The following is a 26,360-nucleotide window of genomic DNA, read 5'->3' as shown; positions in this document are numbered from 1 at the left end:
AGTCCTTCGGGAGAGGGTTGCGGCTAATCAAATAAAATTATTATTATTATTATTAAATTATTATTATTTATGGAAGGCTCCACCTCAAGAGCAAAGTTGTCACACCCTTGGCTCTTGGCAGTCAACCCCATGAGAGACTACTGTTCTTCATTGTCCTTGTGAGGCGTTTATGGGAGAATTCCCGAACTCTCATTCAGAAAAAATTGAACAATTAATCTACCCACTGGTCTTTCATTCTGCACAACAATTGTCTCTGCTTATTTACCTAGATGTCTTTAGTCAGCTCTGGCTCACCATCATATTCTTAGGAGCCTTGAAATAGCCACAAATCCTCGATTTCTTCGAGTGACGAAAATCCAGCATTGTGGCAACATCTAGCTGATGTTTGCTAACCCTAAAACTTTAACTAGGGTCAGGCCTGAATTATCGTTGGACGGGAATGTCTTGGGAAATTGCAGGGCATTAGGCTAAATTAGGAAGGTTTTTTTTTAAAGTATCCTGGAAGGAGACAATAGCAAATCACTTCTTTATCATTATCAAAACTCCAAGACCGACACATGTATAATGTTGCTAGAGAATCAAGTTCAACTTGAAGGGCTTAACTAGAAGTCTCTGTTTTTCTGTCAGTTATTTCTCTGCATTCTTTAGCTACTTGATATAGTTTGCTTAAGCTCCATTGCCTTGCATCTGAACCTGGAGGTTCAAAGAAGTAACCAAGGTTACCTGGTTAATAGGTTCAGAGAAGTAACCAAGACGTGAGTGGGGTTGTGCCCTATAATCTCACCCTGATGATGCCCTTTAATGAAGTTGCGTAACTAGTCATTTGGCTCTCTCTTGTTATCTCTCCCAACTTCCTCCTCTGCTGTGAAGCACCTCAGTGTTCAAGCATCGCCCAACCCCTTTACCCTGGCATTCCAGCTATGGGATTAAAAAAAGGGGGCCTCCTTGCGTTGGCCACAATGCAAACTTGTGACCGGATCACACAGCCAATGTTTCCCCCCCGCCTTCCCCCATCTTAATCATTAGAAAGAGGAGGGGGAAAGCCCCGTGCTGGAAAGAAAGCAATGTCTTCATGCTCCAAAGAGAGGTGGGTATATGCAAATGAGCTCCCTTTTTAATAGCGGGAGGGTCTTCCTTCCTTCTTTTGCCATCAACTGTTCAAGAGACTACAAAGAACTGGAGATTTGAAGATGTCACGGATCTGGTTCCTATGGGCTGCTGTTTGGGCTCTCCTGGTTACTACCTCAGCTCAACGCAGTAAGTGGAACTCTGTTTTCTCGTAGAGATCAGGTTTATTTCACCCACAGAAGTTTGCCCCAACATAAACTATAATCTTGTGTGCCAGCTTATTTCCAAAAATCAGACTGAGCTACACCTCAACTCTGTTGTCAGGTAACCCCTTGAGTAGTATCTATTAATTTCACTTATGCACAAGGCATGATCTTAATATTCTCTGTGTTGGACTGTTCAAAAATATTCAGCGCTCAAGAGACTTAATAGCTGTTCCTTTACTGTGTTGTCATCAGCATCACAAGGTAAGTTCAGGTATATTAGCACAGGGATCAAAGGAACACAAATCCTTATGGTACAGTTAGGCGTTTAGAGGCATTTTATTAGATGAAATAGATAGATAGATAGATAGATAGATAGATAGATAGATAGATAGATAGATATAGATATAGATATAGATATATATGCGTGCATGCATAAATGCCTTATTTTTTTGCATGCAAAATCTAGATGTCTATTGTTTTTCAAGCTTTCCTTTTTAACAAAAAATATTCTCAGGAAAATATGATGGTAGATGAAATTAAATTAGATGAAATAAGATTTGTTTTAAATAATATATGTTACATGCGCACACAGTTCATGTGCGTCTATGGATCAAACTAGATTTGATTCCTTTCACAGGTGCTAATGTATGAATGGCAATGGTAGATTTTGCTGAAGGAACAGTGAGCAAATGCAACACGCAGTGAGGGGCAATGAATGGAAAATCCAAGCCGATTCCTTGGGACATAGATCTAACCTAGAAAATAGTTTTAATTTAGAGGGCAACTTTGCAGAGAAAATTATTGGCACCAAAAGAAAGATTAATTTGCTCTAGTTTTAAATTTTGGATCAATTCTAGAACATTCAACATTTTTACAAAAATGTTCTTAGGGAGTAGTTCATCTCTACCCAACTCATTATAGTATGAGAAAAATAATTATGCTTATTTGCCACTCCAAAGCTGCCCTAGAACTTGGTTTAATTTAATAAGTTATGTTACACATACTCACTCATGCACACATGCACACATAACTCTTGCAAAGCCAAACCTCGTGGTGATCTGGATTTTTGTCTAGGCAGACAAGACTCACTAATCCTCTTTTGTTAGTGCTTGTGGTTTGGACTATGGAATGTGTGTGCCTAACTTGCAAAAGACTGATGGTGGAGAGTCTCACCCTGCTTGGTCAAATCCAATTCTTAGTCAACCCGATTGCATTGAAGTGGGTGCGTGGGAGGAACCTCCATTTCAAATCCTAATAGCCTTTTAATGTTCAGCTACTGGTTGTGGTTGTGTATCCTTTGTTCTTTGTGAGTGCTCCCTTTCTTTCCTCAGGGAAGTTTCCAGACATGGGTCTTTCATAGCAATTTCACTAAGAATTGGCACGAGCTAGCATTTAGTAGGCACGAGTCTGAGGAGGATGAGGAAAAGGGCAACCGTTTCATATTAGAACATATATTTTACATGCAGCAAATCCCAAATTCAGTTCATTCCATGATATTTCCAAGTAAAGATTTGTAATTTTTAATTTTCTAAGTGGCTTACTGTTGCTGTCTTCGAGGATATTTTTTTGACTTTCAAATCTAGTTTTAGTCCTAAAATTTCCTGGTGATCTTGCATTCAAGTACTGCTCAAGTATGACCTCGCCTATCTCTCATGACTGAAGAAGATCAAACAGATGTTGCTGCCAGGTGAAACATCTTCAGAGAGATGGGCAAACATTCTTCATGAATCCTGGGGAGAAATTTTCTGACAGTGAGAACAATCACCCCATGGAGCAGAAGTTGCCTTCAGAAGTGATGGGAGCTTCATCACTGGAGGCTTTCAAGAAGAGACTGGACTGCCATCTATCAGAAATGGTGTAGGGTCTCCTGCTTGGGCAGGGGGTTGGACTAGATGACCTACAAGGTCCCTTCCAACTCTGTTAACCTGTATCTGAATCTGAATCTGCCTTGCCCAACCTGATACTTTCCAGATCTGATAAACCTCCTCAACCCCAATAATGCCCAGCCAGAACTGAAGTACAGCCCTTCTCAGCAGGTAGGGAAGATCAGTGTAGACACTGCTGAATGAAATGGCTGACTAGGTGTGAGGCAGCTTCCCATTTAATCTGGGATTGTTTGTGCAGTGAGTTCTCTCCATTGCTTCCTTTTTTTACCAGGAAAAGTCAGGAGAACTGAAAGGAATGTGGGAGTTTTTTTCTGCTTGTTTTAAAGAGAAATGTCCTGGAGCAGCCTGTGTAACTAATGGTAAAAACCTGGGAAACCAATCGATCTTCTCACATTTAGGAAATGCGATTCCCCCTCCCCCTCTTTTCACATTGTAGTTTCCTATGTACGTCCTCTGCTTCCCACAAGTAGGTTGGAACACCCTTCTCTAGGCTGTCTCTCTCTCTCCCCACTGCCAGTGATGTGGCTAAGTACTCAAGACTTTCTTTTATTCCGCTATAGGTGCAGGCAGCATGTGACAGATCAGCCCACCCTAGTGCTGGGGGGCTCATATCACATGGGCCTTGGCGGCCTCTATTCAAGCTCTTTCATGTGACTCTCAGCTGAGGCAGGCCTGTATAGCCACTGTGTAGTAAGGAAGGTCAGCCACTACAGGCCTAAAGCTTGTCTAACCACTTCTCTGTCCCATTTCCTCCTTCGAATAGAGGCTGATTCATACAACCACAGGGGCAAGAGCAGCTTCCTTTAGGTGATACGTCCATGGAGATTCTCAGTCATCCAGGTCACGGTTGTCCCAAAGGTGTTTTTTCAAGAGGCAACTGGACTTTCCGTTTTTTTTTTCTTTGAAGAGGTTTCGCTTGTCATCCAAGAAGCTTCTTCAGCTCTGACTGGATGGACCCATTCCCCATCATCCAGTCAGAGCTGAAGAAGCTTCTTGCATGAGAAGCGAAACCTCTTCAAAGAAAAACAAGAAAGTCCAGTTGCCTCTTGTAAAAGCACCTTTGGGTCCTTAAGGTGATATGGGTGTGGCACTATACAGCTCTCAGTTCTTGGATGCTGCCCCAGAAGCCTTCCAAAAATTGCCTTCAAATTATAATGTGTAACATTATTTTTTATTTATTTATCAAGTTTTGGTACCATCCATCTCACTCTCAGAGTTACAGAAGAAGGAGGCTATTTATACTTAGAAGATTTAAATGTATTAAAATTAATATCAATTAAGCAGATATTGTTGTTATAGCCTACTGGAGGATATTCCTTGGCCAAACTATTCAGAAGCCAGCTAGGTTTGCACATGCTACCTTTGCTGCCGCTGTTATTTTTTAAATAATAATTTTGTTAAATTTTAACATTATACATTAAAATACCAACTAACATAAAATGGAAAGGGAATGACAAAATAATAAAGTGACAACACCATACTTCAAACAGATACTGGTACAACAAAAGTGACCTCCAACTTTCTTTTACTACAGAGGTATTAATAATACAGCGATCTTAGTTTAATGAGAAAACACCATATATTATACCTTAAAATACTCATAGTCTATATACTAAAAATCAGTAATCATTAAATGCTCATCTCTTAATTTCATATAAACGATAGTAAGTTATCAAATATAAATAACCTTGTATTTAAAAAGCTGCAATATTTCTTTAGACAAGTCCATTCTCATTGTCAGAACCCAAAAGCAAAAGCTGATTATTTTTTCTTTATTCTGTAAGAAATCTATCAAAGGCCTCTGGGTTGCATGAAATTTACTTGAAATTTTATAGTCTCGGAGCAAATCAGTCAATTTTTCCCCCATCCCAGCTAGCTCCACTAACCCCTCTATGCCGATGTTCAAGATAAGAGACCCTTGGTCGTATTATGTTATTTCCTGGTGCTATTTTAGGTCACTTTTCTTCTTTAAGTGAAAAATATGGAAAACTGTAAAATAATGTGACAAATATTACAGCTGAAGATTGGTTCTACCGTATGTGTCTTACACTGTGTCTTTAGTATCAGACACTAAAATAAAGACTGTAGCATTCCAGAAATGACTTTGCACATTTTGGGGAGAACCCAGCATATTCAAGGACCTTCACATCTGGGCAGGCTCAGCATGAGATGGGAAGGAGGGCGGCTCAAGATGGCCAGAAAGAAATTAATCAACAAGCAGAGCATCCCTTTGCTATCCATCCAGCTTTAATCGGCCATAAAATATATTTTGTTCAACTATAATCCATTTATGTAAACATTCACTTACGTTCATTCACTTACTCAGAAGCAGGCTTTGGCAGAATAAAGGTAATATATGGTTGCTATACATCCAGCAATGAAAGATAAAAGTGACTTTTATAGAGTTAATGTTATTATACCATGGCTCCTAACTTTATCTCTGACATATTAGAAATTATGTGGTGGCAAAAAGCAGGAGTATTTCTGGGAGATGAGGGCTGCCAAAAAAATTCCAAAAGACATGTCAGGTACAAAGGTTGTGGCTGGCGTTGCTGCTGGTTTGCTTAGAGGTGCACTTTGTGCACGAACACTGGGTGTGTGCTGTGCGTGCATGCACAGTTCAATGGAAATTGTTTTGTGCGTGTGCAGAACTCCCAAAAAAAAGATGACCAGTTCCAGGGCGTGGCCAGCCCGGGTCACTGCCGGTTCTGCGACCCAGGCCGGCATACCACTACCATTTTGGCTGACCCGGGCCAAACCGGTAGGAACCCACCTCTGATCAGGAGTAGATGTTAAGTTGCAGTTCAGAAGGTTTATTGCTTAAGCCAATACATGAGAATCTAGTCAACTAAAATTCAGTACTAAATTGACACCAGATAAAGGTCAATGGAATTCAAGAGGGATTAGACTGTTTGTGGGAATGTAACGACTCTAGGCTGATGACTCGTTTAACTCTGCCCCCCTCCCCCCAGCTTTGCCTGTTCTTCCCCTTCCAGGACCATTGCAAATTATGCATTTAAAGTCTCCCTCTTTTTCTATATACTAGATGGGTGTGCGTGTGTGTTTCAACTGCATGGTTGTGTCTGCCCTCTGGACCTTTTTGACCAGTGCTTCTCTCCCTCCCCCCCACAGTGAATGCCCCCAGGATTAAAGCAGATTTCTTTCTTCTAGGGTTCAGTGGCCGGAACAACAGATGGGGGAAAAATGGGAGCCGGAGATACTCTGCGTACAAGACGTGGAACTCCAGTCTTTACCCCCGGTGGAGAGAAGGAGATGCCAGGCAAGGAAATTGCTGGCGAGGTACGAGATAAGTTTGTAGCAAGGACGGTCGGACTGAACAAGAAGGGGAAACAATCAGTTGAGGTTTCTAGGCCTCAGTGTTGGTGGTTAGGGTGATCATGAACTCAACTTACAGTTCCTTCTTTGAAAAGACTATCAAAGGCTCATCTTTGGGGGGAAGCCTTTTCTGCCTGGCCTAAGTTCCACTTAACTGTTAAAAACCATTTGACAGCATCTTTGCATCTGGATAGCAGTCTGTCACTTGGTCACAGGCATCCTTGTTGAGATGTACTGTGTCTTTTTTTGCAGTTATCCTCTCCTTTTCTAAATGTGCTTCTGTGGGGTCCTGGAGAGCAAACCCCACTTCCTTCCAGCATTGAAGATGTTGCCTAGTTGGGTAATGCAACATCTACGCAAACAAACAAACAAACAACCTCCCCAACCAAGCTCAGAGAGCACCAAGGAGCCCACAATTCATCCCTGAGCTATAAATATTCTCCTCTATCGAAATGTGCTTCTGTTCTTTTAAATTGTTACTAACACTTTTTTGCAAGCCCGTGCCCTGTTTTATCCTTGATAGCAGAGATATGGAAGTGCTGTGCCAGCTGTGATATAGGTCAGAAACTTTGGACACTTTTCCCCCCCTTTCTAGGTGGCAACGTCACATTTGATATCGGCAATGATGCCCCGACTTTAACAAGTGCCAAAGTCACATTCAGGATTGCTTTGCGCTTTCCCAGCAATCAAACCGCGCTGCCAGATGGACGGGTAGTGTGGAGCCAGAACTGCATCGTAAATGGTAAGCCACACCCACTGAAATGAGATGTTCCTGTAGGAAAGCTGCGATTTCAGCGGAGGCCTTTTGGAGAATTATTGACCACTAGCCGAGAACCTGGTGTTGCTCGGGTATTTATTTATGAAAATAAATGTCCGGACCAAACATAATTTCTAATGTTGGGTTTTCCCCCTTACCAGAGGGAGCCCCTTTGTGGAGTACTGTGAAGCCATTACCATGGCAACTCCACTGCACTGTACACTAGAAGCTATTTTATGGCAGTACAGTAGAAGCCATCATTTTAAGGCACAACAGGCTGCATCTTAACAGAACACACACCCTGTGGGATTTTAGGGGTATCTTGTCCCCACAATATTTGTTTCCAGAGAGTAAGTCATCTGTGTAGCAAGTTTGGTTGAAACTGCTGCTGGAACACGCACACACACACTCACACTCACACACACACACACTCATCTCTCTATCCTATTATCTTATGCAGGCACCCGCATGAGAAAAGGGGACCCTGTTTTCCCAGACCAGGAGGATGATGCTTCTGATTATGTGTTTCCTGATGGACAACCCTTCGCTCCAAGCGATCGCCGGCCTGGCAAGTTTGTCTTTGTCTGGCAGACATGGGGTAAGTTGCTACTTGGACACTTGGTGAGGGAGGGTGGAGAAAGTCCCACGCATTTCAGTCCTTCTTCATTACAGGTAATCCTCGACTTACAACCACAATTGAGCCCAACCATTTTGTTGCTAAACAAGATAGTTGTTAAGTGAGTTTTGCCCCATTTTACGACCTTGTTAAGTGACTCACTGCAGTTATTAAGTTAGTAACACAGAAGTGAAGTAAATCTGGCTTCCCCATTGATTTTGTTTCTCAGAAAATCGCAAAAAGTGATCACATGACCGTGGGACACTGCAGCCATGATGAATATGAATCAGTTGCCAAGCATCTGAATTTTGATTGTATGACCATGGGGATGTTGTCACGGTCATGTGAAAAACAGTCTTAGATCACATTTTTCAGTGTTTTTGTGACTTTGGATAGTCACTATACCAATGGTTATAAGTCGAGGACTACCTATATTCCAGCCCAACAATTTATACAGTGTCTGACTCCAGTGTATACAATGTATACAGACTCCATACATTGCATACACAAGGTGGTTTGTGTTTGACTCATTATAAATGTTTGTTTATATTTCTTCAAAATATTTTTATACTGCCTGTCATATTAATGACATTTGGGTGGGGAACATCAACAGTATACATGAGTGGAAATAAAAGTAGGCAAATCAGAAAGCAAAATAAAATAGGTCACAGGTGAGTTTGTTAACCTGCAGTTAGCAGTTTCCAGGGAAGTGCTGTTTTGTAGAGAAAAGCAGCTCGGGAAGAAATGAGTTGTTTAAGCAATCTCTGCTCTGTCAGAGGCCAAAAAAGAAAAAAAAATAGGTTGTCATAGAAGAGAATTTTATCAGAATGAAAAGCAGCAACTAGTGAATTTTGCAGCATCCCTCCCTCCCTCCCTCTCTCCCCCCCTCTCTCTCACACACACTTACTTAGTGATCATTTCACTTAGCGATCTGGTGGTCAAAACCAATTGCATTAAATGATGACCATCTGTATTTGCATGATTTAGCTTTGAGATACGAGTTTCATTACAAAATTAGTATGATTAGGATTGTTTCTTTTCTGGACAGCTTGTAGATGATAGATAGATAGATAGACAGACAGACAAACAGATGATAGATAGATAGATGAAAGAGAGAGAGAGAGATAGACAAATGATAGTCATAGATAGATAGACAGACAGACAGATGAGAGAGAGAGAGAGAAATAGACATATGATAGTCATAGATAGATAGATAGATAGATAGATAGATAGATAGATAGATAGATAGACACAGACAAACAGATGAGAGAGAGAGAGAAAGAAATAGATAGACATATGATAGTCATAGATAGATAGATAGATAGATAGATAGATAGATAGATAGATAAACAGACAGACAGACAGTCAGATAGACAGATAGACAGGCAGAGATAGACAGATGACAGTCATAGATAGATAGATAGATAGATAGATAGATAGATAGATAGATAGATAGATAAAAAGACATATGATAGTCATAGATAGATGGATGGATGGATGGATGGATGGATGGATGGATGGATGGATGGATGGATGGACGGACGGGCAGGCAGGCAGGCAGGCAGGCAGGCAGACATATATATAGATAGATGATAGATAGATAGATAGATAGATAGATAGATAGATAGATAGATAATGGATGGATCGATAGATTGATATAGATGGATGGATGGATAGATAGATAGACAGAGATAGACAGATGATAGATAGAAAGAAAGAAAAATAGATGATAGATAGCTAGATAGCTAGATAGCTAGATAGGACTTTTAGAGGCTAATACAAAAATGTTCTGGTAATACAACTTATTTGTACAGCACTTGAAAACACAAGATCCCTGCTAGAAAACATATTTGATAAGCTACCTAATCTATGGGGACTTTTAAATGTCTTACCGCATTATTTTACATTCCTATTTTATTTCTTGAAATTCACTTATTTTCCTGCTGTCTGAATTGAAAAAGGGACTTATTTTTACCAAGCTTTAACTACTTCTCCAGGCTTCTCAAACAAAACGATGGCCAATGGACATGCAGTTTGGGAATTGGAGAAGCAGTTGGTGCCACATCTGGAAAGCATTCACTTCTGATCTAAATTACGCCAGGAGGAAGGCAGTTTCCCTTCCCAATTTAGGAAGTGTTATGCCTATTATCTTCAACCCTGGCATTTCTCCCATATTCTTTTTCTTCCTGCAGGGCAATACTGGCAAGTGGTAGATGGTCCCACCTCCTCACTGACCATTGAAACAGCTGATATTGCTTTAGGCTCCTATACCATGAATGTGGCAGTCTATCATTACCGGGGACGGGAGAAATTCATCCCTATTGGTGGTACCTCATCTCAGTTCAGCATCACGGGTAAATATTAATGGACTTGGCTGGGGATAGTGCTTGATAAATAGTGCTTGATAAATCTAGAGATTATGTGACATTGTCTCCTGCCTTCTGCATGCAACCATTTAAAAGACATCCAAAGGTTCCATAATAAAAGTTAGAAAGGCTAGGTTGCTTTGTACACTAATTCCAGCTTTTTTTTTATTAACAAAAAGAATCTGCTGGACTGATAACAAGGCAGTTACGATAATTGTGGAGTAACCAAATTGGATTTCTGAGAGGAATGAAGTAAATTTGTTCCAAAAAAAAGCTGCTGCACTGATGATAGCACTTAGACTTATATACTGCTTTTCAGTGCTTTACAGCTCTCTCTAAGGGGTTTACAGAGTCAGCCGATTGCCCCCAACAATCTGGGTCCTCATTTTACCCACCTCGGAAGGATGGAAGGCTGAGTCAATCTTGAGCTTGGTGGGATTTGAACTGCTAAATTGCAGGCAGCCGGCAGTCAGCATAAGTAGCCTGTAGTATTGCATTCTAACCACTGCACCACCAAGGCTCTAATGTTACCTTGTTTGATAGTGAAACATCTGCAAGGAAACAACCAAGCTCGGAGAGCACCAAGGACCCCACAAGTTGCTCATTCTCTCCAAATTAAGTTTCCATGTTGATTCCACTGTTGATTTTCTGCTTCCTTTCCCAGACCAGGTCCCATTCCAAGTGAACATTGCACAACTTCTTGATACCGATGGGACAGATAGTCGTTTTGTGCGAAACCGAGCCATCTCCTTTGCTGTGCAGCTCCATGACCCTAGTCAATACCTCCAAGATGCTGACATCTCCTATTCCTGGGATTTTGGTGACCAGAGTGGGATCCTGATTTCTCGATCAACCATGGTCACTCACACCTACCTTTCCGCTGGCACCTTCAGTCCTCGCGTGGTTCTTCAGGCTGCCATTCCTGTGGCTTCATGTGGAGGCAGTACTTCAGAAGACCCATTCATCATGCCCACCACCCTCATGCCTACCACCACCCCGAGTGAAACTACGGTTCAAGCTTCCAGTGTGTTTTCCACTATAAATAGCATCACTGGGGCAAGCACTGAAGAGGCTGGGACTTCTGGTAAGTAATCATCTGCTTAGCTGATTTTAGCCAATATTCCATCTATTTCAAACTCAGGTTCTCTACCGAGACTACATGTGCTTTTCAAATAAATTGGGATATAGCTAAGGAATTGGCGTAATTCGTTTTGTGTCTAGAATGAATATTCAGGTCCAGGGTAGAAGCGTTAAGAGTTTTTAACAGGAAGTTAAAAATGTTTTACTATAGCAGTAGAAAATTGAACAATGTTTTTCAACCTCTTTTAGAAAAAAATGGGATGTGAAGGGGTCACAATTAGCTAAAAGACAATTTTCCATTTTTCTAATCTTCAAAACCATTAAAGACCCCTTTTTGTATGATGTAATCTCACTCTCATTTCACACTGGGAGATGAGTCCAAACAAGGATGTAGAAGTTGAGGGGATGCTTGTTTGTTGTTTGTTTTGCTGCCCGTCTCACTATCAAGTGCCTCAGGGCGCCTTATAATGTCGTAAATAGAAGAATCAAACAATTAGAAAGTTAAAATGTTTCTTTTTTAAGTTGGGTATTAATAAGGTGACCAACTTTTTTACAATGAAAAGGAGGACAAAACACGTTCTATTGTCCAAAATGCTAAGGTGACCAACTTTTTTACAATGAAAAGGAGGACAAATAAATTGGAAAAAATATATCGTAAATAAAAGAAATATTTTATTCATTGCAACAATAATACACTAAAATATGATATATGCATAATAAAAACATTTGCAACATTTTATATTGTAATTATGCTTACATGCCTGTTAATTATTATTTAAATGAGTACTTTTCCATTGAATTAATATTTTTTGTCAATGTATCATCTTCTAACAATATATTGGAAATATCTGAACAAGAAATATCCTTCATATTGAATTTTACGGCAAGTGCTGCAGCTAGAGTATCAACATTCAATCTCGATTTCTCACTTGTCGAAAAATCATTGGCAATTGAAAAAAACTCTTTCAACTGCTGCATTAGTTCCAGGGCAGCACAACGTAAATTGAACAAGTATAAATAAATGTTCGCATGGAATATGTTCATTTTTGAAATGGCTGAAAATATCCACCCATCTTTTATCAATTTCAACATGTTGATTTTCCCATTGTATTAATTTTTCAGAATTTAAATATACATTCAGTCTTCTAATTTCTTCAAAGAGACAATTGTCGTCTATTTTAATGTCTAGCATTAAACACAAGATTCATTATCTGTTCAATATACTTGCGATGAAGTAAAAAAAACACCATTAAAAACTGTTTAATAAAATACGTCACATAACGCGCAACAGATTAGCCTTCAAATATAAAAAAGGAGGACATGTAGGAGGACACTTTTCGAGGGAGGACAGAACTTACAAAAGAAGGACTGTCCTCCCTAAAGGAGGACGGTTGGTCACCTTAGTATTAACAGTTAAAGCATTAACAACAAACAGGATAAAAAGGACCAATAGATAAATGGGGTGGAGGTGGGAATCCTTTCCAAGGGCAGCTGCGATTTGAGGAAGCTTCTTAAAAGTAAATAAGAAAACCTGGAAAAACACTAAATGTTCCTGAGGTGAAAAAGAGTTCAGTTTTTATTCTGCTCCTGGATTTCTTCCAAATTTGGATAATTTCTCACTTTGATCACACTAGAACACTATTCAAGTATTTTCATAACAAGGACGTGAAGACCTGAAGCATTTATATCAGGAGTGTCCAACCTTAGCAACTTTAAGACCTGTGGACTTCAACTCCCAGAATTCCCTAGACAGCCATGTTTAGTTGAAGTCCACAAGTCTTAAAGTTGCCAAGGCGGGACATCCTGATCTATAGTCTGGTTTTAAAATCTTGAATCCACAAAAGCACTTCTGAATTTTCTTTGGAGTACCATATTTTTCAGAGTATAAGACGCCCCATGATTTTTAAGAGGCAATTTTTAAAAAAAGGTTTTGCACTCTGCAGGCCTCCCAAACCCTCTGCACGCCTTGTTTTTTGCAAAAAAAAAAGAAAAAAAGAGGGGGGGCATGCAGAGCTTTGCAAGGCTTGTAGAGTGCTCCCGGGGTTGGGGGGGCAAAAACGGCCCGGTTTTTTGCTTTTCTTTGCCCTCCCCAGCCCTCAGGAGCACTTTGCAGGCCTCCCAAACCCTCTGCACATCCATTTTTGCAAAGGGGGCGGGGTTTCGGTAGGCCAAAAATGCTGTGTTCAGTGTATAAGATGCACCCAGATTTTCACCCTCTTTTTTGAGGAAAAAGGTGCGTCTTATTCTCTGAAAAATACAGTGTATATATTTTCCTAGACACAAAAACTATCCTTGATACTCCATATTCTGGGTGACACTCATATTCCTTATTAGCCTTTCCTGATCTACTTGTATTGGATTCCCATGAGCCTACATAAATCGCAGCCTGACAGAACTTGAGAACATCCATTTGGGAAAGGTTATTCCAGGTTCATGAAGCAATCCTACTGCCCAGCTTATGCCATCAGCAACCAGCCTCTGCTAAACTGAACGGGAAGATTTATATAAAATAATAAAACGCAGGGTTCATGCCAGCCCTTAATGGAACATGTTATGAATTATAGCAGAAGAATTGGGTCTTCTAGTAGGTTGCAACTGTCCTATAGAAATTAAGTTTTGTACCTTTCCTGCATAACCTCTCATTCGGTTTATTATCTAACCCATCTGTCTTTTGCAACTTTAGTCCCAGCTTCGGCGACATCAGTCCTTTCCACTGTGCCGCCAGCAGTAACTGAAGAGGCAACATCTGTAGCCACGGTTCCTGCCACGAACATCAGTGCTGCACCTGAAGAAACTGATTTGGCGGCTGCTTCTGTGGAACCTGTGATTGTTGTATCCTCTGATGCCACTGAAGACAGTGCAGGCACTGAGGGTGTGACTATTGCTATGTCTGCATCTCTCCCAAACACCATGGCATCTACCGCAGCATCTGAATCTCTACCAGGCTCTGTGGCTCCAGGTTCTTCATCCACAATAGCACCTGAGAATGACACAGGCACACCAGGACCCACTGTTTTGTCCCCCGTTGCATCTACAACGATCCTTTCAGGTATTCGAAAACACTTTTTGTCACAACTAGTGTCTCTGGCAGAAGGTAGGCCTGGCAAGAGGTTCCTTGTGCCTCTGAGAATAGCCTGCTGCTTTTGGCCGTGCTTTCTTTCTTTATCTGCATGTGAAGGGTAGAGTGATAGAACAGAGAAAGAATTTCAGTTGGGGCTCATTATGGGAAGTTTTAGAAGCCAAGAACGGGAAACTATTTGTAGGGAAAAGTATGATGGGTGAATGATCTAAATCAGGGGTGTCAAACTCAAGACTCGTGGGCCAGATCTGGCCTGGGGGTGCTTAGATCTGGCCTGTGGCGCTGTCCTGGAAACAGTGGACCGGCCTACGATGCTTCTGCCAGCGAAAACGGAGCTCAGGAGGGCCGCGCATGGCCGTCCCGAGCTTGTTTTCATCAGCAACAGCCTCCTGCAACCTTCTACCAGCGAAAACAGAGCTTGGGAGTGCCGTGTGCTCCATTTGCACTAGCAGAGCCCTCGGGCCACCATAAGTGTCCTTGAAACAAGTGACATCGAACTAGCCATGGCCACCCTGGTCACGCACCCCCTGGTCCCCCCCCCGAGAGCAAACACAACTCTGATGCGGCCTTCAATGAAACTGAGTTTGACACCTCTGATCTAAATCAATTGGGGGAACAGTAGGCCATCTGAAACTTCCCCTGATTATTGTTTATGATTGATTAAAACTATAATTTTAGGGCAGTTCTAGAACAGAGATGAGGCCCTCCACTTACTGCTCAGACTATTGCTTGCTGCTGGCCATGCTAGATAGCGTTACTAGGATTTGTGCTTCAGAAACCTTTGAGGGACGTGAGGTTTTCCACCCATATGCAGAAAGCATATGTAATGGGAAGGAGGACTGACCCTTGAGGATCAAGAAGAGTCACTACCAAGACAATGATCAGATAAAAGAAAACCGAGTCCAGGCCAGAATTGTAATCCAAGGAAACATCTCAACAAGATAAAGGGAGGGAGGGGAGAAGCACTTTCGGACTTCCAAGATTCTGTTTCTATGAGCTTATAGTAAAAACAGTATTAGCCTGCATGACTTTGCTCTCCTAGGCTGGACTTTTTTGAAGGGCTGACATCATGATAAGTGTTCCTTTTCTTGAATGTCCTACAATTACCCTCCCCAATTTGATCCCACCTAATACCAGGACAGTTGGCTGAAAGTGTAATATATCTGAAACCATCAGGTTTGTGATGATGAATCCAGATGTTTCATCAGAATGGAAAAACTTGTCATAAACACCACCACTTGCATACACACACACACACACACACACACACACACACACACACACACACACACACACACATATATATATATATATATATATATATATATATATATATATATATATATATATATATATATTCGTAGATTTTCACGGGTGTAAGTATGCTGGTTTTGTTGTATTCGGGTCTTTTCCCCTGTAAGGTTGAGATTGTCTTTGCAACGTTTCGGCAAGATCTCACTTGCCATCTTCAAGCGTGGGCTTAAACGTTGCAAAGACAATCTCAACCTTACAGGGGAAAAGACCCGAATACAACAAAACCAGCATATACATACATACATACATACATACATACATACATACATACATACATACATACATATGTATTTGTGTTACAACCCCTGGTATGCCTAGGTTCGAATCCCAGTAAGGGTATGGCTAGCTGATGAGAGCTAATTAGCTCGAAATAGATGTATACTAGTCTCCCTTTATTTATTTATCAGTACAAATACAACACACACACACACACACACACACACACACACACACACACATATATATATATATATATATATATACATACACACACACACACACACACACACACACACACACACACACACACACACATATATATATATATATATATATATATATATATATATATATATATATATATATGTATTTGTGTTACAACCCCTGGTATGCCCAAATAAATACAACACACACACACAAACACACACACACACACATATGAGAGACATTATGAACACACAGACAGACAGACAAAAGAGACAGACTTTGTCAGGACAAATATTTCATGTTTCTCCCCCATCCTTATGCCTTAGCAACACTTACCAATTCTAATCAGTTATTGTATTCCTGTTGCTTATCCTAAACAGGAGAAGGCAACCTAGTATTCTCTAGATGTTTAATTTTGATTGCCATCGGCCAGAGACAGTGGCAAGGGTTGTCAGAAGTTGTGGCCCAAAACATCTGGAAAGCATTAGTTCATTCAATTTCAGAGGCAGTCCATTAAATTTATGGCTATTCCTTCCAGCAAATACTATTTTTGAGATGGAGACAATCTGAAGCTAAGGGGCAATACTAATAAGCCTTTATCCATGAATATTGCAATATATTGCCAGTGTTTTTCCACCAATAGATAACTCTGAAGATACAGCAGCCATCAACCCAGAGGATTCGGTTATGCCTGACACAGGAACAGTTGCAGGAGATGTGGTCCAGCTCCTGGTAAAACGCCAAGCACCCACTGGATGCCTCCTCTATCGTTATGGAACCTTTGCCACTAATCTGGACATCATCCGTAAGTGTAGGGAGTGATGGGTAAAAGGAACCATTAAGCACCCACACCAATTAGGCCAGAGGCTGTTGAGCATCATTAGACAAGGAGGATGGACCTAAACCACACACAGAGCCATCTGTCTTTAGAAGTTGACAGATGTGATCACCGTAAGACAGCCTACCCCAATCCAATTGTTGCCACATATTAAGTTCAAAGCTAGCAGAGAATTGTGGTCAGAGCACATTTAGAAGGTAAGAATAATATGTCTGGGGCTAAAAGTTACAGAAAGCGTTCTGTGAAAGTTAAAATGTCCATTCCACACTCTGTTTTCCAAATCTAAAAGCAGGCCCATTTTGTGCCATCTTTGGTGCTCTTGGTTGTTTGCCTGTGCACTGCTGGTGTTACCCTGCTAGGTAATAAAACATCTGCAAGCAAATAATCAAGTTCAGAGAATATCAAGGACTCCGCTCAGTTCAACCCTGAGTTCAACTCTTCTATTGGAACCATCTCGTTACCTGAAAAATCAAATATTTCTTCCAATTAACTTTGATTTGTAAAGGCCAGGTTTAAAGGGCCTCCATGCACAGGAATGATTCACAGGGTGAAGGGGTGGGATATAGGACCTTTATGCTACATAAACATTTCTGTGTTCTCTTTTATTGCAGAGGGCATCGAGAGTGTGGAAATTGTGCAGGTAGTACCACTGACGCCTGCTGTGGCTGAGAATGCGGTAGATCTCACTGTGACCTGCCAGGGAAGGTAGGTTTCATAGCTGAAAATAATGATTGATAGATTCCTACTTTCTTAAAGGGGTGGTTGAAGCATGTGGGAAGAAAGAAAGGATATTGGACATCGAGCATCAGGAGCTGGGAAACAAGCCCCTCTCAGAATGGTGGGTGGTGGGAAAGGTTTTTGAATAGCAATCTTTGAACAGCATAGCAGTCATGTGGAAATCTTGCCAAAGGAGTGTTCCATATGTATGATTGTGGGAAGGGAAGTGGCCTTTTTTTATGGATGGAGTAATCAATAGCCTTGTTTCGCTTGTAGCCTCCCCCAAGAAGTCTGCACCACCATTTCAGATCCTGATTGTGTGACCGTCCAGGAGAGCGTGTGCAATCCTGTTCAGCCAAGCCCAGACTGCCAGCTTGTTTTGCGCCAGGCCTTCAACCAATCTGGCCTCTACTGTGTCAACATCTCACTGGCTGATGCCAACACCTTGGCTGTTGCCAGCACCCAAGTCAGCGTTCAGAGTAAGCCCTACTGTTCTATGGCGACCTAAGTCTTCTGTAGGACGATGTTCCTTCTGTTTCTCTTTATGTCACTGGCAGTTTTATTGCAATCCTTCCTTCTAGTATGCTGACAAGCAGAGGCCAAACATAATGGTTGGGTTTATACATCATTCTAAGCCCGTGATGGCAAACCTATGGCACATGGGCCACAGATGGTGCACGGAGTCCTCTCTGCGGGCATGCGAGTCACCCCCCAGCTCAGCTCCACCGTGCATGTGTGCGTCCTCCCATCGGCCAGTTGATTTTTGAGTCTCTGCCGCACATGCAGGAGACGTGTCTGCACACATGTATGGGGGTTGCATGCACATGTGCAGGGGGCGCGGTGCCGCCCCACGGCCTGTTTTTGGCTCCAGGAGACTTTGAGGAGGCCTGCTAGGCCCAAAACAGGGTACGGGTGGTGGTGGTGTCACGTGCATGCACGGGGGGGGTGGGGGAGCACAGGGGTTGTACGCACATGCACAGGGGAGGGGCACATTGTGTTATAGGTGTGGGCACGTGTGCGTGATTTCGGCACGCGAGGAGGAAAGGATTAGCCATCACTGTTCTAAGCCATAGATAACAACGACAGTGGCTAAGTTGACATACATCTAAGCTAAAAACAAATAAATTGTGTTATGGTTTAACACGTTAACCAATTTCTTCCTGGTTTTTTGCTCTTTGTGAAGAAGCGTGATAAAGTTGAGGTAGAGTTGCTCACAATAAAGCTTGTTTATTTTTCCATTAGAAATATAGGCCTACTCTAAAGAAATGGTTTGTCCCATATTTCTAAAAGAACAGCACACAAACCTTACTAAAAGCACCGCTAAATATCAATTCCTCTGTTTCTTATAGCAGAAAGGAATCAAGCTTCAGCTCAAATTACATTTGTAGTTGGAGTGTTGCTGGTTATTGCTGCCATGGGAGCTGCCATCTATACCTATCGGTGAGTCTACTCCCATTCATATTTGGGTTGTTCAACATTTGCCAGGAGTGAATGTACTGTGTATATATTATATATTAACTTAGGAGCTATAGTAGCTACTAACATCTGACTGAAGATAGGACAGTCTGACATTTCCCAACCAAGCGCAAGAGCTGCAGGTTAAATCCTGGCCTAATGTTCCTATTCTGCTTTGGCTAGGAGATGATGCAAGGGGATCTGTGCTTTTGCTGCTCACCCACAAAAATCAAGTCCTTATGGCATCTGGGATGGATCTGAAATAGCAAGGTGATTAATCTTTGGAGCATGTTAAGTTACTGCATCAGAACAGAGAAAAGAGTATCTGGCTGGACGTTGACCGATAGTGACTCTCCAAGATTGCAAGCAAAGGTTTGCCCTGTAGTTACAATCCTTGAACTAGGCAGGCCACGGATGCGTTCTGCTCTAAGTACAGACTCCCTTCCCTCTATTAAATTCTCCATTGGGTTCTTTGACATTTAGGGGAGACAACAGCAGAGATGGATCAGCTTTACTAGGGCAAAATCAGAGTAACAAGGGCAATTTGCCTAAAGACATAGCAAAGGAGTTAATTTGCTCGGTGAAGCTTCTACACAACAAATATTCCTCCCCAGAATTTCATTAATCACTCTCGTTGGCTGCCTTTGTTTTTTTTCAGGGCTTCTTATAGTATCTTGCAATTTGTTCCTTAGGCCTTCTGGGTATGATTTCAGCTATAAACTAACCACTCTGAATGGCCAGTTCACTCTTGTCGTATTGTTTATGTCAGGCATTTTGCAGAGTCCACCTGGTGGAGGTCTTTATCCTTCACAGGGCCGTTGAACAGCAGAAGACTAAATCTTTACTGGTTGAGCTCTTCTCTTTTGCCAGACAAAGACTGTTAAGAGTTTTTATTCAATAGAGGAAGCTGAGTAAGGAACATGGAGGTGCTTTGGGTGCTCTCAAACACCAATGCTCTCAAGATTGTTACTAATATCTTCCTTGGTTACAGGCATTTGAGACACATCCCTCTACGGGCCATGATGTCTGCTGGCACTTCTCCAAGGAACTGGTTTCCTGACCGCACAGCTGTACGCCTCTTCGTTGGCCAGGCGTTTGGCCGGAGGGCCAGTGGGGAGAGCAGCCCCTTACTCAGTGGAAACGTCATCTAAGTGGAAGTCAACAAGTTTGCAACTTGTTTGCAACACGTTTTGCAAACTGAAAACTGAACGCGTTGAACCCTTACTCAGAAAGGAAATCATGCCCCCTATATTTCCCTTAAGTTGATGCTCTTCTGATGCCAGCTGAGTAAACTCTCAGCCACTTTGAGGTGCCATCTCAGTGCCTGCCTGGGTAGGGAGATACAGACAGCACCGAAGGAAGTGTAGTTGTTTTTAGAGCACCGCAATTGCATTCAGTCCGTGCCATGCTGGTCCTAGGGAGTCAAGACAGCTGTTCATTCGGCTTTCTGACATACTTCATTGGGTAAAGGAAAAAAATCAGCATTGTAGTTTTGGAATTGTTAGTTTCTAAAGTAACGTCCTACAACTGGCCAGGTCTTCTGACAAAATGATAAGAGAATTAACCCTGTTCACCAGTTACTGGCCATGTTCTTAAACAGCCCCTCAAAAATGAGGCTGCGTTAAAAGCCTGACTCCATTTTATTTTGTATACCCCATAACTAGATGGGGGAGTGAATCCTGGCAGGAAAGATATGAGAGAGAATAATATCATCTCTATCTTGTCTGCAGCGGCACGATCACCAATCAGCCACTGCAGACTTTTATTTTTTCCAAAAAGAAAAAAGAAAAAAAGAAAAAGGAACCAGCAGCACAAAGTGACAGAACTCAAGATGAAATGGTTCACATCTGCTTCTAAGACATCCTCAGTATCATATTGCTGTTATGCATAAGCATTTTCCAGGAAAGAGGCACATTAAGTTTACTAACCCATGTCATGCAAACCCAGAGACCCAACAAGATGCAGGCTGGTATCATTTAAGCCAATGGAGCATCTCTGTATTTAAAAAAAAAATTGTCTGTCCATCTTTTCCTTAAAAAAACACAGTATTTCCTTTATACACCATGAACAAATATATCAAGAGTTTGATGGACTACTTCTCGGTGTGATGTTTGTCTATGCAAAGGGAGCCACTTAGGTGGGGAAGAAGAGCAGTTGTATTGAGACATCCTGTTTGCTAGCCGAAGGACAGTCTAGATGGAATCTGGTTCTAGAAACTGGTCAGTACCAACAGGCCACCTCGTAAGGGAATGGATTTCCAGTTGCCTCGTTGATACTGCATTGTGAGCAAGGTAACAGTTCAAACTGGATACTGGTGGCTCCAGGGGACAGAAAGAAGAGGAGAAACAAGACACAAACACACTCTTGGGCAATTCTGGAGGTAGAAATGGGAACGAGGGTGGCTGCATTTCACAAAACAAATTCTGCAAAACTTCCTTCAAAAAAAAAGTACCGAGAACAGGAGAAACAACAGGCTGATATAAAGCGAGCATTACTATCGGCAAGCACTTTATATTCTTCAGATAATAAACTTCAGAGATTCCTTTGAAGTTGGATGCCTGGGAAGAGAGTAGTATGATGCAAGTCAGAGTGGACAAAGGAATCCACAATTTATATGAAAAATAATTCCCAAGTCAGGGCATGCTCTAAGGCCTAAGGCAGTGATGGCGAAACGATGACACATGTATCAAAGGTGACATCATGCCATGTTTTGGGTGACATGCCAGGTTCAACACCCGACAACTATTCTCTAAAGTAGGCCCTATTCTCACAGAGTTTTCTGGGGAACTCTGGGCCATGTGGCACACACCGTTCCTCAAGGTTTGCATCCATGTTGAGGAATGGCACACGCTGGCCTTTTTGAATGGCAGTGGTGGTGCTACTAAGGCTGAAAGTGAAGGCCTAGGCGGCTAGGCCTCTACTTTGTGCCCATCCTAAGCTGCCACTAAGTGTCTCTACTCGGGGTAGCCTAGGGAGGAGAGAGAGAGAGAGAGAGAGAGAGAGAGGGAGGGAGGGAGGGAGGGAGAGAGAGAGAGAGAGAGAGAGAGAGAGAGAGAGAGAGAGAGAGAGAGAGGCTTGCCATCACTGGCCTCGGTTTTCTTGGATAGCAGGCAAGGCAGGGTTTGCTGCGGTCCTAAATTTCTGGAAAAGTTGTGGGATGCAGTGGGAAGAGCGAGGCATCTGTTAGAATGAAAGTCATTTAAGCACACAACCACTTCTACTCCAAAACAGAATAGTAATTTGACACAGAGTAATTCAATACGTGAAGGCAAACTGTTATATAGGGATGGACTTACTTATAAATTCTGAAATTGGGGGAAGGGGTGTTGCAATTAAAATGATATGTGTGGTTTGGTCATCTAAGAGTGGTTTACTAACACTGTATAATCTAAAGCTGGCCTTGCCTTTTCTAAGTACAGATGGACATCTGTATGAGCAGCTACAAGCCACGTGGGAGCAATAACCACCAAAAGCAGATTAGCCACGTTGCTGTAGTACTATGAAGACTTTCTGCATGGCCCTATAACAAAACCTTTGGGAAGAACGAAAACTGACCTGGCTATGCAACAAGGCTACTCATCCTGATGAGGGTTTTCTGCTTCACTACATTTGTATCGTCAGCAAAAGAAAATTGGGGTTTATCAAGTTTACTTATTTGTACTTGAGGGTGAGATACGTGCAAAGGCAAGAAATCATATTTCAATTGATAAAAAGTTCTGATTGGGAAGATTTTGGAATGATCAGGGATGATTTGTCCCATCCTAGCCTATTTTATTGTAAGGTGGTTTTGGTTCCTTCCTTTTTGTTCCTGAAAAACCCCAAAGCAGTTTGAAAACTCCAGGAATGAGAGAGAGGGGGGGGGGGGGAATTACAGCTCTACTTTAAGATGCCAAAAATGTAATATCAGAAAAGTAGACACACTGCATGATGCTATAGGTCAGTAACATATATTACTTTCTTATGTCCTTATTTCATGCTGTATTACAGCATTCATTTGGCTGTCTGCAAAAATCCCACATGTTGTTAATATGAAGTGTTGAAAAATCAGCCAAGCCCCTCCCCCCTGGAAAACCCCTGCTTGGTGTCGTTACAGGAAGGGTGAGGCCAGTATATCCACAAACTGACCAACAACTCACCCATAAGCCCCCCCCCCGCCCCCCCCGCCCCCGCGAAACACAGCATCTAAAAAAATAAATTAGCTTTTACAGCACTTTTTACAGCCATGGTAGAAATAATTCACCATAGCAACATTTGCTGAAAAAGTTATTATTTGAATTTCTGGGTATGGAACTAATTCTTCAGCAGTGCAAACTATGTTGAAGGCTGCCCAAATTGGGCCACAATACCCATTTTTGGTATACAAATTATTCCATTTGCTAATTAACCCTTCCTTCATCAGGCATCCTTGACCTGTGATCGATCATTAGTCAAGCTGGTTCCAGGATGTGAAAGCAATAGACCAACCCATTTAGATGGCTCAAGGCTCATGAGGATTTCTAATCACACTTGTTTTTTCATAATAAATAATAATAAAATGGTAAATTCAATAGTTCGAGATTTTGTGAGGGCCCAAGTCCCAACTGGATTAAAACTTTTATAAAACTGTATTATTGTGCAGTCCTAGGCTGCATCAACAGAGGGATAGAATCAAGATCACGTGAAGTGTTAATACCACTTTATAAGGCCTTGGTAAGGCCACACTTGGAATACTGCATTCAGTTTTGGTCGCCACGATGTAGAAAAGATGTGGAGACTCTAGAAAGAGTGCAGAGAAGAGCAACAAAGATGATTAGGGGACTGGAGACTAAAACATATGAAGAACGGTTGCAGGAACTGGGTATGTCTAGTTTAATGAAAAGAAGGACTAGGGGAGACACGATAGCAGTGTTCCAATATCTCAGGGGTTGCCACAAAGAAGAGGGAGTCAAACTATTCTCCAAGGCACCTGAGGGTAGAACCAGAAGCAATGGGTGGAAACTAATCAAGGAGAGAAGCAACTTAGAACTGAGGAGAAATCTCCTGACAGAACAATTAATCAGTGGAATGACTTCCCTCAGAGGTTTTGGGTGCTTCAAGGCTGTAGATTTTAAAGAAGAGATTAGACAACCATTTGTCTAAAGTGGTGTAGGGTTTCCTGCCTGAGCACGGATTGGATTGGAAGACCTCCAAGGTCCCTTCCAACTCTGTTATTCTGTTACTATCACCAAGACGTAATAAAGGTTGTGTAAGGCTAAATGCAGAACATTGAATGGAGACCACGCTGCTGTCACCAACTGTTTTGTTCCTGCTACAGTGTGGGGAGTCATTTAGATCTCTTGTTCTCCCTCAAGCACTTCCCATGCCGTACTCTTCTATAATTTGAATAGAGGATGCAAGTGCTCAGATTCATTCCTTATTTCATAGCAACCCGGAAGCATCATTAAGTCCAATAAAATCCTATAAAGACTCTGTAAATGCTAACTCGTTCAAGTAGCCTTGTCTTGCTCAGCAGGCCATAAAATAGTCTCTATCTGATGTATTTTATTTTCCAATGTTTTTGTTTCCATGTTCCCTTCGTTTTCCCACTTCATGCTGCCACGTTGTTGAGCTGTGTTCAATGTTGTTTTAAAAACACATTGAAATAACATATCAAGTTTCCTCATTATTGGTAATGAACAGTGCCTACATTGTGCTTTTTCTCTGGAAGCCCCTGACCATCTGCCTCTTATTTCCATTTTAATCTCAGAGTGTAGCTCCTGACAGAATGGGATGTCAACCGGCTCTCTGCAGTGACATTCTGATATTCTAACCGGGTTAGGGCTGTGCAGGGCTTCTGATTCAAGTGAGAAGAGGCACTTGGGAACATGCAAGAGCACAAACATAGGGTTTGTTTGCAAGCTCATAAAAACAGGAAAAGTGGTTTCCAGAATCTTGGAAACCATAGATATTGGCATATTGTATCTCTGTGACACGGTGGCTCAGTGGCTAAGACATTAGCTTGTCGATCAGGTGGTCAGCATTTCGGTGGTTCGAATCCCTGGTGCCGCGTAATGGAGTGAGCTCTCATTACTTGTCCCAGCTTCTGCCAACCTAGCAATTCAAAAGCATGTAAAAATGCAAGTAGAATAAATAGGGATCACCTTTGGTGGGAGTGTTCTGTGCACCCTCGGAGTTTAGTCATGCCGGCCACATGACCAGAGATGTCTTTGGATAGCGCTGGCTCTTCGGCTTTGAAACAGAGATGAGCACCGCCCTCTAGAGTCGGGAATGATTAGCACATATGTGCAAGGGGAAACTTTGTCTTTCCTCTGTGGCAAACATCTGTGGAATTTCCCACATGGCCTTGCAATACAGACACCAACTCCATTGTTTCATTCTATGAGTCACTAAACAAAAAACGGCAGTGCCAGAGTCTTTTTCTGTGGCAAATGTACGAAGTTAGATGCAATAAATGGACAACTGCACTTTTATGGTGCTACAAATGGTAGTATGGAGAGGCCTTAATTCTTTAAACATGATGTGCTTGTTGCTTTTGGCATCCTGGTCTGTCAAGGAAGGTGTGGCATCTCCCAAAATACTATCTGAAATCCTATCTCCCATCCCAGGTCAAAAACAATACACTATAACCAGGTCTAACAAGCCACAGTCTTCCTTCTTTATTGCACAGAACTCCAGCAGTGGAAGTTTTACTGAAGAAATTGTGAGGGGCAGAATGGTTCATACACCACCCAGCGACGGTTTGTTGACTGAACCACATTGGCTGGGTTCACACGAAGCTATAAACCAGCGTTTACAAAGCACAGTGGTTGGACCCAGTTACAAAGAAACCACATTGATGTCTTAGAACAGGGGTGTCCAAACTTGGGAACTTTAAGACTTGTGGACTTCAACTCCCAGAATTCTGGGAATTGAAGTCCACAAGTCTTAAAGTTCCCAAGTTTGGACACCCCTGTCTTAGAACAAGGTGAACCCAGCCTCTTCTCAATTCGGGGGAAAGAAATGCTGTACTCTTTGCTATCAACAGTTGGCCCCTAAAAACTTGTCCCTCCAAAAGATAGACCTGGGGCATGATAGGGATAAAATTAGCAAAAGGTGGGAGTGATTGCAGAAGGAGGGGATTAAGCTCTTCCACTCTTTTTTCTGTTGCATCATGTTCTGCTTTTGAAGGGTGTCCTGCAACACGTTGGGCTTTTACACAACACAACTGCACTGCAGTGCTGTGTGCCTAGAAATTTCA

General features: G+C 42.0%; 1 protein-coding gene across 1 annotated transcript; it reads left to right on the top strand.

The window, feature by feature from the left end:
- The first annotated feature begins 1,157 nt into the window (after positions 1 to 1,157).
- Positions 1,158 to 21,239, top strand: PMEL (premelanosome protein). The gene is made up of 12 exons (XM_081933630.1): positions 1,158 to 1,257; positions 6,332 to 6,460; positions 7,092 to 7,238; positions 7,714 to 7,851; positions 10,062 to 10,223; positions 10,900 to 11,319; positions 13,999 to 14,364; positions 16,778 to 16,939; positions 17,584 to 17,677; positions 17,966 to 18,168; positions 19,042 to 19,129; positions 20,136 to 21,239. The coding sequence occupies exons 1-12, from the start codon at positions 1,191 to 1,193 to the stop codon at positions 20,293 to 20,295; spliced, it is 2,136 nt and encodes a 711-aa protein (XP_081789756.1). The 5' UTR covers positions 1,158 to 1,190; the 3' UTR covers positions 20,296 to 21,239.
- Positions 21,240 to 26,360: the final 5,121 nt, after the last annotated feature.

The sequence above is a fragment of the Natrix helvetica genome (assembly GCF_964273705.1).
Source record: "Natrix helvetica genome assembly, chromosome: 1".
Lineage (NCBI taxonomy): Eukaryota > Metazoa > Chordata > Lepidosauria > Squamata > Natricidae > Natrix > Natrix helvetica.
Note: the sequence above shows the minus strand (reverse complement) of the source record. Positions and strands in the feature narration are given on the sequence as shown.